The 15,548-nt window shown below is 39.5% G+C and overlaps 1 protein-coding gene across 1 annotated transcript in view; it reads right to left on the bottom strand.

Annotated features, from left to right (window-relative positions):
• Positions 1-1,963: 1,963 nt before the first annotated feature.
• COL4A5 (collagen type IV alpha 5 chain) overlaps positions 1,964-15,548 on the bottom strand; it is an 81,669-nt gene continuing 68,084 nt past the window's right edge. The window contains exons 43-54 of the mRNA XM_059824582.1: positions 14,596-14,604; positions 12,299-12,307; positions 10,910-11,043; positions 10,434-10,506; positions 10,214-10,285; positions 9,694-9,822; positions 9,322-9,420; positions 7,806-8,018; positions 7,285-7,462; positions 6,586-6,700; positions 6,127-6,299; positions 1,964-4,579 (exon numbers count right to left, since the gene is read on the bottom strand). Coding sequence (XP_059680565.1) covers positions 4,498-4,579; positions 6,127-6,299; positions 6,586-6,700; positions 7,285-7,462; positions 7,806-8,018; positions 9,322-9,420; positions 9,694-9,822; positions 10,214-10,285; positions 10,434-10,506; positions 10,910-11,043; positions 12,299-12,307; positions 14,596-14,604 — 1,286 coding nt within the window. The 3' untranslated portion in view covers positions 1,964-4,497. The remainder of the gene's footprint in view (positions 4,580-6,126; positions 6,300-6,585; positions 6,701-7,284; positions 7,463-7,805; positions 8,019-9,321; positions 9,421-9,693; positions 9,823-10,213; positions 10,286-10,433; positions 10,507-10,909; positions 11,044-12,298; positions 12,308-14,595; positions 14,605-15,548) is intronic.

Below are 15,548 nucleotides of genomic sequence, written 5' to 3'. Positions count from 1 at the left end.
ATCCTCTTTTGGCTAGAGCAATAGTGTTCCCTCAAATATAAAGAAGTTTTTCCCCTCATTTTTTCGTGAAGGGTCGTGAAGCAACATGTTTCAGGGGAGAGCAGGAGCACTGAGCTTGCTGTATATACCTGGGAGGTAAGAACTTCTTCCCCTCTGCCCTGTTTTGTTAAAGAAACACACCAAGCTCGGTTTCTTTTGTTTTGAGTTACTGAATTAATTTAAAACTTTTTAAAGAAGCGTTGTGGTTACAGGAGCCTGGCTGTCAGGCCATCTAGCTTGGTGGGCACTGAAGCTGCTTGTTGGCGCAGTAGCCTCAGCCACAGGTTGAGCCACAGCTGAGGCTGTTCGTAGGCAGTGGTCACCTGTCTGCTACAAATGGGTTGGGTTAATCTTTCTTTCAAAAGCTAATAGTTCTAGATACTTACCCTATGTTTTAAATGCAGAACATTGTTACTACTCTGCTGAGCTAATCACTGCTCCTGCCTTCCGTTAGCAACAGTGTCCTGCGTGGGGTCTCTTGCGCAATTTTCAAGCTTGTGCTTCTAGTGGAAGTAGCCATAGCAGCAGAAGTATTGTGTGTCCAGGAACAGTGCTGGATTGTCTAAAGCATAACTTTTCTGGAAGGATCTGTTAAAAACATGTAATGCTGCTCACAGCAGCAGAGTCCTAAATCTGGCAAAATGAGCTTCCCTCAGTGGCGGCCCTAGGATGGCACTTCTGTACAGTTCAGGCAGCACACTGACTACAAAATACTTAAGCTAGATATCAAGGTATGTAGAAGATAATGGCAGAAGATCAAATTTTGGAACTCGAGCATTTGTTGCTTGCTAAATCAATGTATCACTTTTTTCAAATTCTAGAACTGCTTTGTAAAATAGGTACTTCCTCCACCCTTTGATGGGAGAAACCCTCCCTACAGAGGGGACTGACTTTTAGGACAGAGGACAAAATGCTGCATGCTTCAGAGCTTCTAAAGCACACAGTTTGCATGTCACAGTCCGGTTCATTGTATAGAAATGTAGCTGCACTGCTCTGTGCGCCCACTTTGGTTTAGAGATTGTACTTTGACTGCAGAATTGTTTCAGAAGTTTAAATCCGACCTTATAAATGAATTTGAGGTTGAAGGAAGCTTTTTCCTTTCAGTCAAGGATTCTAATAGGACTGGCTAGAGTGAAGGAAGATACCGAAAAGCCTGTCTTAAGCAGAACTTTGTTCTTTAATACTCGAACAGTGTAAATCCAACTTACGTGTAAAGTTGCTGTTTTGAGGATTTGCAAACTAGTATTCCTTTAGACAGTTGCATTTTTTCACTCATCAGCCCAGCTGCAATTGAGAGCACACCATCTGCAGCAAGCTTTCAAGAACAAGAACTGGGCAGCGAGCAAAGAAAGGTAATGCATTCCCCTTTCTAGTAAGCTTTTTTTAAAGTCACTGCTGCATGCAGGCCCTTCAGGAACTCAGTCGTGTTTCTGTCCTAGCTTTCTTTCAAAGCTGTATGGTGCCCTCGAGTGGCTGAAGTGTGCAGCTTGTCCCCATACAGCTTAAAATACAGTTACCTTCCAGGTTCCTGCTCAAGATAAAACTAAAATAGACTAACGTTACACGATTAGTTCAGAGAATAGAAGTGTTTGTTAGTTAAAAACAAATCAGACATCAGGAGAAAGAGCCCTAACTGTAGCTGAAGAAGTGGTGTTCGGAGTTGGATCATGTTTAGGCTATGTTGAAGACTATTTTAAGGCTCTAGTGTTCAAACCAGGTTTTTTTACTTTTTTTAATAATGAATCTGCAAACACAAGCTTTTACCTGTAGTTTAATATTTATATACTGATGGATAGCACCTAGAGGCCCCAACCAACATTTGAGCCCCCTCAATGTCTCTGCCCCAAAGAGCTTACAGTCTAAGCAGTCAAGAAGTAGGAGAAAATAATAACCATGCTTTCTTTTTATAGATCAGTAACTCCGATCCAACACAGGTCAAGTGATTTACCTGCTCTAAGGCACGGAATGTGTGGTGGGAATTAAACCAAGATCTCTGGACTCTCTGCTGCAGGTCTCAGTTAAAAGATGCTCCTTCCTCTCTAGAACACTTTTAATAAAAATTAGCCCATTTGGCAATCTCAGCCTGAAGCTGATTAAGGTTGAGGACCGTTCTCCAGGTCAGGGTGAGAGCTGCAGGAACAGAACAGAGAACGTATCTGTCATAAGTGTAGCTAGTTCACATATTTTCATTTTCTGTGGTCATCTCGCAGGTTTGGGACCTCAAGCTGCCACAAGACTAGCTGTTCTGGGTGCTATCTACCTTAGATTGGAATGGCATCTCCTGTCTTTTCAACTCAGCGGGCTTTGTTTTACATGCTGCAAGAGAAGCCCAGATCTTAGAAAGATGCGCTGTTTATGCACTACTAGAACAAACACGTTCTGCCCTTTCCCAGGTCCCCATATACGAACACTTCTTTATGGTGAGTGCAAGACAGGTGCTGGTGGTAGGGAAGGCTGGGAGAGCTCTTTCCTCTGGGACCTCCTTGACCTTAGCATCCATTCTTCTGCTTTTCTGAGGCTAGGGATAGGCTGCTATGTTCGTTTCAGGCTTCTGAAGAGCCAGCAGTAAGATAAGGGCTTGTGTCTACAAGAAGAGACTCATTGTTTTGTTTCAGCTTTGGTAACAAGTTCTTGACTTGGAGGTAGCAGCAGGTTCAGTTTATTTCTATATGCGTCAGCAAACCAAAATAAAATGAGTTGAAGGATGCACATTGCTGAATTGCCCACTCTCTACCAACATATGTAACTGCAGCTAATTGAAAAAAGACAAAGCTATTAATATTTTGCACTTTAAACTAAAGAACTTCAGTTTCATACTCAGTTGAAAGATTTGAAATCAGCACCAATCTCATTGTATAAATCACTGCCACCTGGTCAGTCACCAGTCCTATGTCTTTTGTCAAATGCACATAAAACAAGGAGATTTCTGATGCTCCATGTTTACAATGATAACTGAAAGGTAAGAATGACTAGCCATTAGCAGATAAATTACTTAACAGTAGTCAATAAACAAATACACTTCATCTGTATAAAGCAGTATGTTAATTCACAAGTTAAGTTGTATTGATAGTTGAGGTGGCAATATACAATGAAAATACTAAAATATCATCACTTGAAAAATAGTCTTGCTTTGTCAGGGAGCTCTGTTTATACATAAGGGTAAATGAAACAGCACTGACCATAGAAGCTGAACAGTCATGCATACAAAAAGCGATCACTTTTCAGCTATTGCACAAGTGGTGACGCTCCAAAGACATACACAGTAGGATTCTTACAAAATGACATCGAAAAGACTGCATGCACCATCTTTCAAGGCCTTATGTGAACTATACATACACAAGAGTTGCTGTATACTGTAAATACATTGTGGATGTGTACAAATTCACATAAGATTAAAAGATAATTTGTAAATAGGAAAAGATCACTTTCCACCAGCTTATGCTTTATTTTATTCAGAAGGTTTCTTAGCTCGTACACTAGTTTGGATAAAACGCATGACACCACTTCAGAGCAGAGGTTTCATGTAAGCATAATCTTAAATGCTTTGGTAACTGGATATTCTCAAGGAACAGGTGTTGTTAAACCAAACTGATGACTAAAATGTGAATGTGTCTTTTATTCAGAAAAGAAGGATATAGAATATGGCTAATAATTTCACATATTTTCACAAGATACAAAAAACCCCTTTTCAAGTGGATTGGGATTTCTAAGCACAAATAAAACCACTGATAGCATGGTGTACAACATTTAAAACCCTGATCAAAATGACTTCAGAATAATTGTGCATTCCCCAAATACGAGGTTGGCAACTGAGGAAGGAAATGAAATGTTAAATGAAAAAGCTGGCCTAAGAGGGGTAAATTCTCTCTCTACCACAAGTTTCATAATAAAATACTGCTGTATGTTTTAATTTTAGACGTAAGCATTTTTATATCAGAGTCTGGTTTGTTTCTAAATGACTGAGAGTTTCAACTAAAAAGGTGTTTACACAATATACACATTTCATTACTTACAAAGAGAAATAAGCTTAAAATTTCATATTAAAAACCTGGGATACAGTAGGGTTAGTAGCACCATGAAAAATGTTTTTCAAAACTGCAGTCTTGTTATTTTAAACATACTCAGTGCGTCGTGTTTTTCTTTATTCTCTTGGTTGATCAAAAAGGTGCCATTTTGGTACAGGGAGAGAAACGAAAAATTTCATCTTCTGATCCTTTGTGAACCTCAAGTGTTCTTTTCTGTTTCCAAGAGGTCAATTCTTTCATCTTAGTCCTGTTGTCAAATATGCACCAAACAACCCTTAGTTTGGCACGTGAGCGAGGTACACTTGAATTTGCGTGGTTAAAACAGTTTGGATTTGCTTTTTCTTTTCTTTCTGCACAGTAGCACCATTGTTGCAGCTGGAAGACAGTACATCTTAGGAATTTTCAACTGTTTTATAAAACATTCTCCAAGACGTTACGTCTTCTTCATGCAAACTTGACAACGACTAATACGCGTCCTCAAGTCTCCAGCTTTCAGTGTCTCTGACTGAGGTTTACTGGTTGACAGACACAAAAGTAAGGTTAGGTTAGCTTTTTCTTTGTTTACAGAACTGTGCCTTTAAACTTCTACTTAATTCACAGTTTAAGATAACACTTAAGTACGTAAGTGGGGAATTACTCCTGTATTTGAGAGTTTTCCTTAAGAGACATCTTTCTGTATGTCTTCAACGCCAGGCGAGAGATGCTCAGTTTTGTCCAGTGTCTCAGTATACACAAGGTATGCTGATCAGCTACTTCAGTCTAGCGTATGATGTAGCACAAATACCAAACCGAGTGGAAGGTGAATTTTGTACACTCGGGACAGTATTTCTAGGGTCTTTGTAGCCTTTAGGTTTCTCAGCTGAAGGATACTTTAACAACCCATGAAAAATACTGCTACAATGAGAGTTGTATTTAAATGATGGCTTTACCAAATTATTTCTTTATCGTCTGAATGGGTAGGGAGGTGGGAGATTAATAAATTAGTGTAATATACTGAGTATGTGTACACAGAGTAAGTCCAATTCTTAAAAGTTTCTTTAAAAAAAATAGAATAAAAAAGGAAGTTGTGTTTATGGGAGACAGTAAATAGCAGAGACAGAAAACTCAAAGGTGCATGGTAGTTGTTAGTAGGCAGTTTTCACTAGTGAATTACCACTGATCAACTACCCTGAAAACTTAGAGTGATGACTATTTAATGCACATTGAGTATCACGGTTGTAGGTGTCACACAAAATGAACTTAGGGGCCACTACTGCTATATAACACAGTGCACATTGCCAGCCCTGTACCACAAAGCTATGTTTTTCAGTTTGGTAATGTTGGGAATATACGTGAGGTTTTTATCAGTACACAAACAAGGCAGTAGCAATTTATGCTATGAAAGGAGATGATTTTTTCAAAGAAAAAATGATTTTGCTACTCAAGTTGAAAGGGAAAAAGTTTGAGGAGCTAAGAGACTCCGGCTGAAATGCTGCCTGTGGAGAAGCTGAGGACAGAATGTCCATTGGCTTCCTTGCCACCAAAATGTCATCCTAATTCTTCTGCAAAGTACTGGAAAAAACGCTTGCCATGGAGGGTATGAAACCTCCTTCATGCAAGACCTTTAAAACCAGGTTATACAAACATCTGCCTTAAAAGGTTTAAGTAGAGTTGATCTTGCTGTTCATACCTGTCCCTTGTATGTCTGTGAACTACCTTTTCAAATATTTGACTCTATTGAAAGGCCTGGCAAGAAAAAAAAACCCAACAAAATTGATCTTTTGGGCTCCAAATACAGTAACTACAGTAGGACTACTTTCAGAGAAGGTACTACTAAATGTGAGTAAGAATTGACATAAAAAGAATCTGACTCCTTGCAAAACAGAATGTGCCCTAGCAAGTTTTTACATAATATTAAAGGCTTACCATGGAAACACCTGAAAAACTGGTTGTGAGGGGGAAAACAAACTAAATTATTTCCCTATACCCCTGTAAACAAATCTCTTTTGATCTTCGGATTAAATTCCATTTCCAAAGGTTTCCTTCTGGAATAAAGCAATATACAAGAAACAGGTTTTCTTACCTGAACATTTCTGACACCTCTATAGTTGCCAGCCAGAAACTGTATGAATTGGCATAGTAATTACAAGTGCCACGACCGTGGCATTCAATAAACGGAGCTGAGCGGAATTCTTCTAAACAGGATCCAGGTGATGCCAAGGCCTGTCCAGAGCCCTCTGCTCCAGCACTAGTGTGCTGGTGGAGGAAAGAAACACACAAACAAGCATCTTACAGTTAGGTGCTAAACAATAAATAGCACAGCATTCAACTACTAAAAGAGCCAGTGTTCATTCTTTTTGAGATAATGCGGTTACACTGGGCTCTGTGTGCTGGAAAATCAGTGTTAATCTTGGCTACCGTGGTTAGTAATTTAAGGTAAAGGCTTTCAAATGACAACCATTAGAGTTTTTAACAAAGTCCTAAAGCTAGTTGAGGACACAAGTGGGTTCTAGCCGCTTCTGGAGTAGGAGGCAGTTCTTACCATCATGAAAGAGTAACCAATCCAAAGGGAGTCCCAGCCTTGAGGACACGAAGGAATCTGAATGGTCTGACTGTGTACAGCTATCACCATAGCAGGAGTTTCACACACAACACATCTGGACACAGGAGAAGTATCACAGAAACACGCAATATTAAAATATAATAGGAGTATGTTTTATTAAGAATTCTTACACAGAGGAAGGGAGGAAAATGAACCTGTGAGAGGCTGTCCTATTAATCTAGACTTCTGCTTCTCACGTATTTGGTAACTGCACTAAGACAGTATTTTGGAGAGCAAAATCTGCCTGTATTTCCATTAACAACCATTGGGTAAAATACTGAAGCAGTTCCTGAAACAACTGAACCAACTGGAAGCTCAAAGTCCCCACGTGAATGCCTTAGTCTTAGAGCTAATGGCTCTCATATCCTCTTTCCTGTCCACGGCGATCTTGCACTGCTGACTACATAGCTTCTTCAGTCGAGGGGATTTCCTATAGCCTTTCGGCCTCTAATTATCAGTGCTGCACATAGACTGTTTAAGACAATGAATACTTTAAAACAAGCTATTTTCCTAGTATTTCCCAGAGCAAAACATGACAGATTCATCTCCTAATATCCAACCTGCACTTTGGAAATACACAGATAAGATGTGCTATTTACCCAGGTATTAAAAGAGACCTGATAGCCTGCTTTCTCTCACCGGCTAATGAATGGCTGGATGCTTTTCCCAGTCAGTGGCTCCATGCTTATCGGCATTGGCTCTGGAGTTGATAGCCAGTAGGAATAGTCATTCCTTGATGCAAAACTACAAACATTGTTGATATTGCAGAACATGAAGGGCATGGTGCTGAAACGTCTAAGACAGCTCCCAGCAGTACCTACAGAGTAAGACACATAAAACATGACAGCAAGTTTTCACTTCATTGCTTTTTATAGCTATTCTTTGAGAACAGTAATTGTGTATTCTTCCTCTCCACCTGTGAGTGCACAGCATGTGCTATCAAATCATCACATGTGAGAACAACTTAACTTCTCAGTTTTGGTTTACATTCTTTCATCCTGAATTAAAATGTGCAACCTCTGGAGGTAGTAGATCTTAGTATGCAATCCCCATCCTCATCCAAGAAATCTCTAAGACTGTTGTATCTTCAGAGAACCAGAATATTTGAAGAAGCAGCTACAACCTCTTTCCCCTTAAGGACAGCATATAAAATATCTCACCCAAATCCTGGCCATGTGCTCTCTCATTTCCTTGCACATACAGAAGAGAAAATCCATCATATATTCTTATTGTTCCTTGTGGACATAGTGGTGTATCCCTGGTCTGGCTGTGCCGAGTTATAAGGAATCCGTGAGCAATAGAAGCTGTTCCAGGAGGACCGGGTGGGCCTTGTAAGCCATCAGGACCAGGAGGTCCCTGTATTCCTCGTGAACCTGTTCACACAAGAGAAAGACAACACACAGTATTTATTAACACCATTTCTTACTCTTTTAAGACTAATGTAGCTCTGAAAAGTAGCACGGTCTTGTGACTAAGGTGCTTGTGAGTTGGGGGACCTGGCATCTGCTACCACTATCTTCCTCAAATTATTTTTTCATGTAAGCTCGGTTAAATCTCTGCGGGTGTCATAGCTAGTTATAAAATAACAGTGCAACTTCCCTGTGTACTAGGGGTATTGTGAAGTTAAATATGTTCAGAGCTGTGTGGCACTAAGATAACAACTGCAGTGGACATGACAGCCACTGGAATGAGTTCAAAATCAGCTTCCCAATTCCAACACGTATTAGTCTGTGTATGCAGCTTAATAAGATGATGTTGAAACGTCTTGCTCAAGATCACAAAACAAATAGCAGAGCCAGAAACAGAAGCAAGTCTCACTGTAAGGCACGCTAGGGTAACACCTGAGTCAAAGCCCACCAAAATGAATAGAAAAGCTGCAGGCAGTTTTGGAGTAGGTTACAAAAAGTGGACATAGGCTAGAACAACCCTGAATGAGAGCAAGAATCAGAAGATGCATTTGTTCTTGAACAGCAAAAATATCAGGAAATATAACTACAAATATTTAGACTATGTTATTCCACATTCATTATTATTTACATTTTTTCCCTAAAATAATGTTAACAGATTTCATAGAGTGTAGAGCTTTTCAGAGAAAAAGGAAAAAAAGGCATTATGGATTTTTGTACTGTTTTAACTGTTTAAATTCTAATACTTTTCCTCACAAGTTACAATATATAGCTACTTAACGTGTATCATCATCTTTAGAAAACTGTCCCAGTGCCTAGTCTGATTTCTTTTCTCAAATAGTAATTCAGTAATTCTAATGGTAGCCTGATCTCTCTGCCTTTGGTGAAATTCTTTCCTTTACGAAGTCTGTTTTTCCCCCATTCATGATTTCCATGCAAAATTAAAATTATTTTACTAATCTCTCTGTTCTGTTTCTTACTATCTTCATTATCTCCTGTGCATCATCTGTGCTGCAAAGGGGATGCCATTAAGCTTGAGATAAAGGACTCCACAATATTATTCAGCAATAACTGGCAATGTATTCATTCCAAGAATATTCCAAACCAAAGTATGTTCAGCTGCTTGTAGTATTTTTGTATTAAGAAAATAATAAAATTATGATTTTATTATTGTTCCCATGAAGCAAAATCTCACTTCTCAATATTAGCCTGCACTCACAAAAGGGAGTATCTCCTCTTCCACTGAGTCCTCATAGGATAAACACCATACCTGGTTGGCCTGGAAGACCTCTCTCTCCTTTACGTCCTGCTGGACCATCAAAACCAGGTAGTCCATCTCGCCCTGGGTCACCAGGAAGACCAATCGGGCCTAGAACAGACAAATGCATAAGGGAAATAAAAGCTCTTGAAATCTCACTACAGAAATCTTTGAATTGTCTGGGACTCATCTATTGTTTCTTCATGATACATTAGAAAAGAACAGACCATTACACCAGACTTATATGGTAGAACCCTGCATTTATCTATTATTTCTTGCTGAATTCAGTAACTTGTCTCTGCAGCCTCTGCCAAGTGGCTCGCATTGCAACCTGCAGTCAGCTATACTTCTTAGTCATTTTCTCTGCAGCTACTAGGATCATACCTGGCAATCCCTGTGGCCCCGGCAATCCATGTGGCCCTTTCGACCCAGGCTGTCCTGGAGGACCCGGGGGACCAGGGTCACCTTTCACAACAATGCTTCGTCCAATGGTACCTGGTAAACCTGGTGGACCTGAGAGAAAGCAGCTTAGTATTAGATAAACAAAGGTGGAAGCGAGCATTAGAAACAGTTTCTGTTATTCTTTATTGCAAAGTCAGAAGCCAAGAGCTCTAGCAATGCAAAGAGTAAGTGTATATATAATGCAAAAAAGTGCTCTTGGTGACAGCCCCCCCCGCCCCGAAGGACAGCTCTTGCAGGGGTTAATCCATGCAGACTGGATACAGAGTATAAAATACGGTAAGATTACTTGTAGGGCTAAAAAGTATAGCCTGGAATTGTATTTAAGCTGTTGCTCACTTAACTACTTTCATTGCTGGCTGAGACCGACCCAGTCCTACATCTGTGTAACAAATTCTACTGGCAGGGAACAAAAGCGACAATAATGCTACCCAGGACTCCTTACCTGGTGGGCCTGGTGGTCCTTGACTGCCTGTGAGGCCAGCGGGTCCTGCAGGTCCAGTGGGACCCTTCATACCTGAAACATCAAATTCACACAGTTACACAGTGAAAGAACATGCTGTCTTACAAAATCCGCTGCAGGAATGGCCAAAATTAGGCTTCTTTTCTCCCTGAGGGGCTGTTACTGTGTCTGGAGGTTTTCACTTGAAATGCTAGTTAAATACCTGGGAATCCTGGAACGCCTGGAACCCCGGGGTCGCCCTTCATTCCATTCAGACCCGGACGACCAGGATCGCCCTGAAGAGAACAGCTTCACATTATTCACTCATCTCCCTCAGCAGTTTCAGAAAAACAGGGAGAAAAGATGGCTGGGGGACAAATAAGCACACTTTGGGTCTGTGAACTAGTGCTTTGAAGGGCTGAGGCCATGTATTCTGCTCACTGCACTGGGTGTCGTCAGAAAACGTCGGAAGTGTGCATTGACAGCTCCAGCCCCCACGGGAATATAATGGGGGACATCCCGCCCAGGTACTGGGGGATAGTTAAGGAAAGGACCCTCTTACTTGCTACAAGACAGGATGTTAGCTACTGCATTTTGGCTTTTATTTTACTATGATAAATTGCATATTCCACCCAAATATATTCAATTTTCATTGCATTTAAAAATAAACTAGGGGGAAAACTCCATTTCTTGTCCTACCTGGCGTCCAGGTGGTCCTTGATCTCCCTTTTGACCAGTCAGGCCAGGTGGCCCAGGTTGACCTGGGTTCCCTTTTTCCCCTTTAAGTCCTCCGCTGCCTGGTGGCCCTCGGGGACCTTCTGGGCCTGGTGGACCTTAACATCGCAGAACAAATATGCATATATGAGTATATATCAACCATTCTCCCAAAGTTTGTGCCTTCAGCGTAAAAAAAAAAAAAAAAAAAGAAAAAAAAAAAGATATTTTGGCTTGACTTCCCAGCTCTATTTCAATGCTGAATTCAGGATAAACTAAAAGGAAAACAAATAGAGGGATTATTTGCACTACCCAAATCAGGAACCAAGGCTCCTTATCTAGCTGATGAAGAGAAGCAGGTCTTTCCAGAAGGCAGTGCAACTCACCTGCGTTAGAAGCTTACCAGTGACCAGACCGGTGCCTTTAGTAGGAGCCAAGAAACCCAAAATTAGATGGTACAAACATCCCCTCTCCTGACCTGCATTACATTTACCATCTCTTAAGTGCTATCTTAACAGACTGAATTCCTTTTGAAAGCCAGTTTCAACAATGTAAAATATTGCTGCTTTTTTGCTGTTAGAATTTGACATACCTATTGAGGAGCCCGGTATATACTGTCTACTGACTGCAGCAAGAAGCCCATCATTTTCCCATTGCTACAGCTACATTAATCCAAAGCAAAGCAGTGGATTTAAAAGAAACTTGGGTATTTGGAGAACTAAAAGATAAGAGTCCCACCTTTATGACACCACCTAAATAGAAGGTAACTGATATTAATTTGTGGCAAAACAAACCGTAAGCAAGTGCAGCAACAGCTAGTAATATTTTACAAGTTAGATCTCATAATTGGATTAACAAAAGGATCTCTTTGCAGGACAGTGCTATGACATTCTCCCCTGTACTACAACAAATCTAGTAACATTTATCAGTATGCTGGATTTTCAATTCTTCTGCAAACTTGAATAATTTAACATCTCCTTTGACATACTCGTAGTCTATATTCAGTGGATAAATTTGATGAGCTGTATTTCTGCATGCAAATCTCAGTGTAGAATTCCTTCCAAAATTTTTCTTTTTAAATCAACAGCAATTTTGTACCAGATTTCACACATATCCTGCAGCGGTTTCAGCTACAGAAAACATCCCATCATGCAAGGATTTTTTGTGTTCATTTTGCTCTTTTATACTGGTCTAGTACTGTACACATGCAAAATAATAACAGGTTACCCTCTGAGGCATGCTAATCAAACAGATATGATCTGCAGGGTAACCATAGTCCTTAAAAAAGGTAATCACAGAATTACAGGAAAACATCCATTCCTCTTACATCAAGTGCAACGCAGTAAAATAAATTGACCGAGTTAAGAGTCTAACCTGGAGGACCTGGAAGGATCAGAGTTCACCAAAGCCCAATGATCGATGTTAGAAGGGTCAGACATCACACAGTACAAAACAAGATTACTAGTTAGAAATAGTACAGATGACAGCATATACACTACTCAACAACCCATTTCACCAGCATATTTTGTATTTACAGTATAATCCATGTGCATGCATAAAACCATACATGAATACACAATGATATGTATTTTTGGATACAAGTTATTCTGGTGACTAGGCTCTACTAAGACTAATTTGACACTTCATTTAACAGCAAACTTAAAGCTTTACTAAAGAATGTGTTACTGCTTTAACATTACAGCTGAGGCCTGTGACTGGTTAGTCCTATTCACAATGGGGCTTGGACTATGTAACCATTTCACTGACAATATTCTACATCACAGGGCCGGGAGCTTGGCAAATATACAGGTAAATTGTGAATGACAACTTACTCTTGAGCAAAATTCTGCTTTGGGCAAGGGCGGGAAGTGTGGTTAACAGAAGGACTTATCACCACTAATCAGGTGTAAGCCTCAACTATCTGTGAATACAATTCTAGGACTGAAAAACAGGCTTATACCCTCTTCAAAAAGGTAAGCAGGATTGACATGGATCGAAAGGGCTGCAAATGCTGTAAGCAAAAATACAGCAGAACTTACAAATTTAGAATTTGTTGTCTTTACTGTTAGCATTATTTTTCCTTGAAAAAATACCCCAAGATACTAATTTACCCATTTAAGGTTATTATGGAGAATGGCATGTGATAACATCCTTAGAAAAATAATTTAAATGTCCTCTTTCAAAAGGTAAGCTGGTTGTCTCCACCATGCTCCTGAATTAATACGTAGTTTAGCTCCCGTGCCACTTGCATCTTTCATGTCAGTGAAATGATTTAAATATATCAACATATTACCATGCAATTTACAGCTAAAAACTACAATAAATACATATCAGGTTTACCTCAATGTACTATTTCTTACATATTTGGTAAATTATTTTAAATACTAACGGTAATACAGTTATTAAAAATAATGACATAGACATTTCATTATTACTGTTAAGTACTTACAAACTATATTTCACTGTTAAGATAAGTTTTGCTATGAGTTATAAATCTGTCTTATACTTCATTACTAAATTCTGGCTGGGCACAGTCACAGGGTGGAACAAAACATGAAGCAATCGGTAAGTTCCTCTCAGCACACCCATGATGGTAGCCCTCTTTGAAAGTGTGGTTACTGCTTGTGTGACCACAGTTTAATTAAAAGGTAAAGCCACATTCATTGTTTTACGTGACTGCATAAAGCTAGGATTCAAACACAGGGCCTACTACATTTGCTACCTCACAGTGCTTGGGACAGCACACTAAAAACTAAACTGTATTGCTTTATTGAATTTTGATGACAGTTCTTTGCTTCCTGAAAGTCATCATAGCAAAACCTAAAGACATCATTATTATTAAATAGATATACCAAGTCATTTTCAATCTAGGCACAGATGTTAAAAATCTTCCCAAGAGCTGGCTTGTGCTACATGCTGATACGCTAAAATTATGATAAGCTTGTGAAAATGACCATGTTCTCACCAATCCTGTTCCACTGCCCTAGTGTTAGGGAGGGGAGGGCTGTATGCTTCATTTTCATTAAATACATGTTAAAGGAAGAGCTTTCCTTATTTCCTCTAAACATGCTGGTGAAGCAAAACAATGGAAATAAAGATTTCTCTGCACTGGAAAGTTACAATGCTCTAAGTTGGGAATGTAAAGCATCACTGTTACTCTGTATAAATTTTCCTACGGACACTGTTGGTATAAAAGCAGCATCTAATTTATTTAAGTCACTTGAGAGTGTCCAAAATCAACAATAGCAGGTGTTACAAAAATGAATACTGTCATTTGTCCAAGCTGGAAAACACAGTTATACAGCAAAGACATAGGAGGACAGCGCAATATGCTTTTTTTAAAAAAGATGAAAAACAGTCTATGTTTTTTTCAATGGCACTGAGAATAAACATGCTAAAACAAGTTTCACAGTTGGGGACACTTTATAAAAGCCTTGCAAATCTGGACCCACATGATCTTCCACCATGGGTAGAGCAATGCTACGTCCTTCCTCCATGTTGTTGTAGGACTGACATTGGAAGAGTCTGAAAGCCAACTCTGAGCTTTTATTTTCTACCACAAATTAAAAGGTATGCCTGAAAAATGACTCAGCATATCTACATTTAGACACTACAAAAGTATATACATTCGTTTTCATGCAAAGTTATTATTTTGGAGTTAAGGGGCTAACCTGAGGGACCTGGGAGTAGGGGGTCAGAGTTCACCAAGGTCATCATTAGAACAAGGGGAAAAACATCAAAATTGTTAGAAATATCAACAAGCTAACATATTCAACTAAACCTTTCATTTAGATTTAGCTCAATATTCCTTTACATATAGTATGCAAAACACCAAACTATTATTATGCATAGCAATGAAAAGACATGTGGAGTAACAGCAATGTTGTGTTGCCCTGGAAATTGGCTTAATGTTATAATTGATAAGAAATCCATGCCAACACTGTCTATTAACATTTGTTTTAGGGGCAACTCAACTAAAGTCAGAGGGCCATACCATGTTTGACTTACTAATTTTTACTAATCTTAGAATATACCCAGAAGTCAACAACAAACAGTATACGCATATGGCTTCTGGTTTTATTTATGTCCCTAGAAGGGGCGTAATTTGACAACCACACAGCTGCTTTTATGACTTGCTGCCTTATGTTGAAATGTTACAAAATCAGCATTCCAACAATAGACTGTGTTATCATTTGAAACAAAAGGCTGGAGTGCTGATTGTACCAGAACTGCAGTAATAGTTTGGTTTATCCACATTAGTTCACGCATAACTGAGCAAAACAAATGCTTCACTTTATACATTGCATGCAACAAAAATGGAAATAAGAGAAAGAGAGAGAAAGAGAAAGACAGAGAGAGAAAACATGGCTGAGCAGAACCTCACTGGTCGTTACCCCCCGCCAATGCTCATAGAACTGCACAAAATGAGCCCCACCATTCCTCTACCTCCCCAGCTGATGAGAGTCAGTAAGCACCTGATTTATACAGAGAAGTATAAACAGGATGAGAAGCTTCATAAAACCACTGAAGCTACAGCAGAGCATAGAATCTCAGTTGATAGCTTTTATTATACATCAGGAGCTGCTTAGCTGGTTTACTTTTTTTTTAAGTTTGGAGATATCCT

This window comes from Gavia stellata, chromosome 14 (genome assembly GCF_030936135.1).
Source record: "Gavia stellata isolate bGavSte3 chromosome 14, bGavSte3.hap2, whole genome shotgun sequence".
In the NCBI taxonomy this organism is placed as follows: domain Eukaryota; kingdom Metazoa; phylum Chordata; class Aves; order Gaviiformes; family Gaviidae; genus Gavia; species Gavia stellata.
The sequence above is the reverse complement of the archived record's forward strand: the minus strand, read 5'-3'. Positions and strand labels throughout refer to the sequence as shown.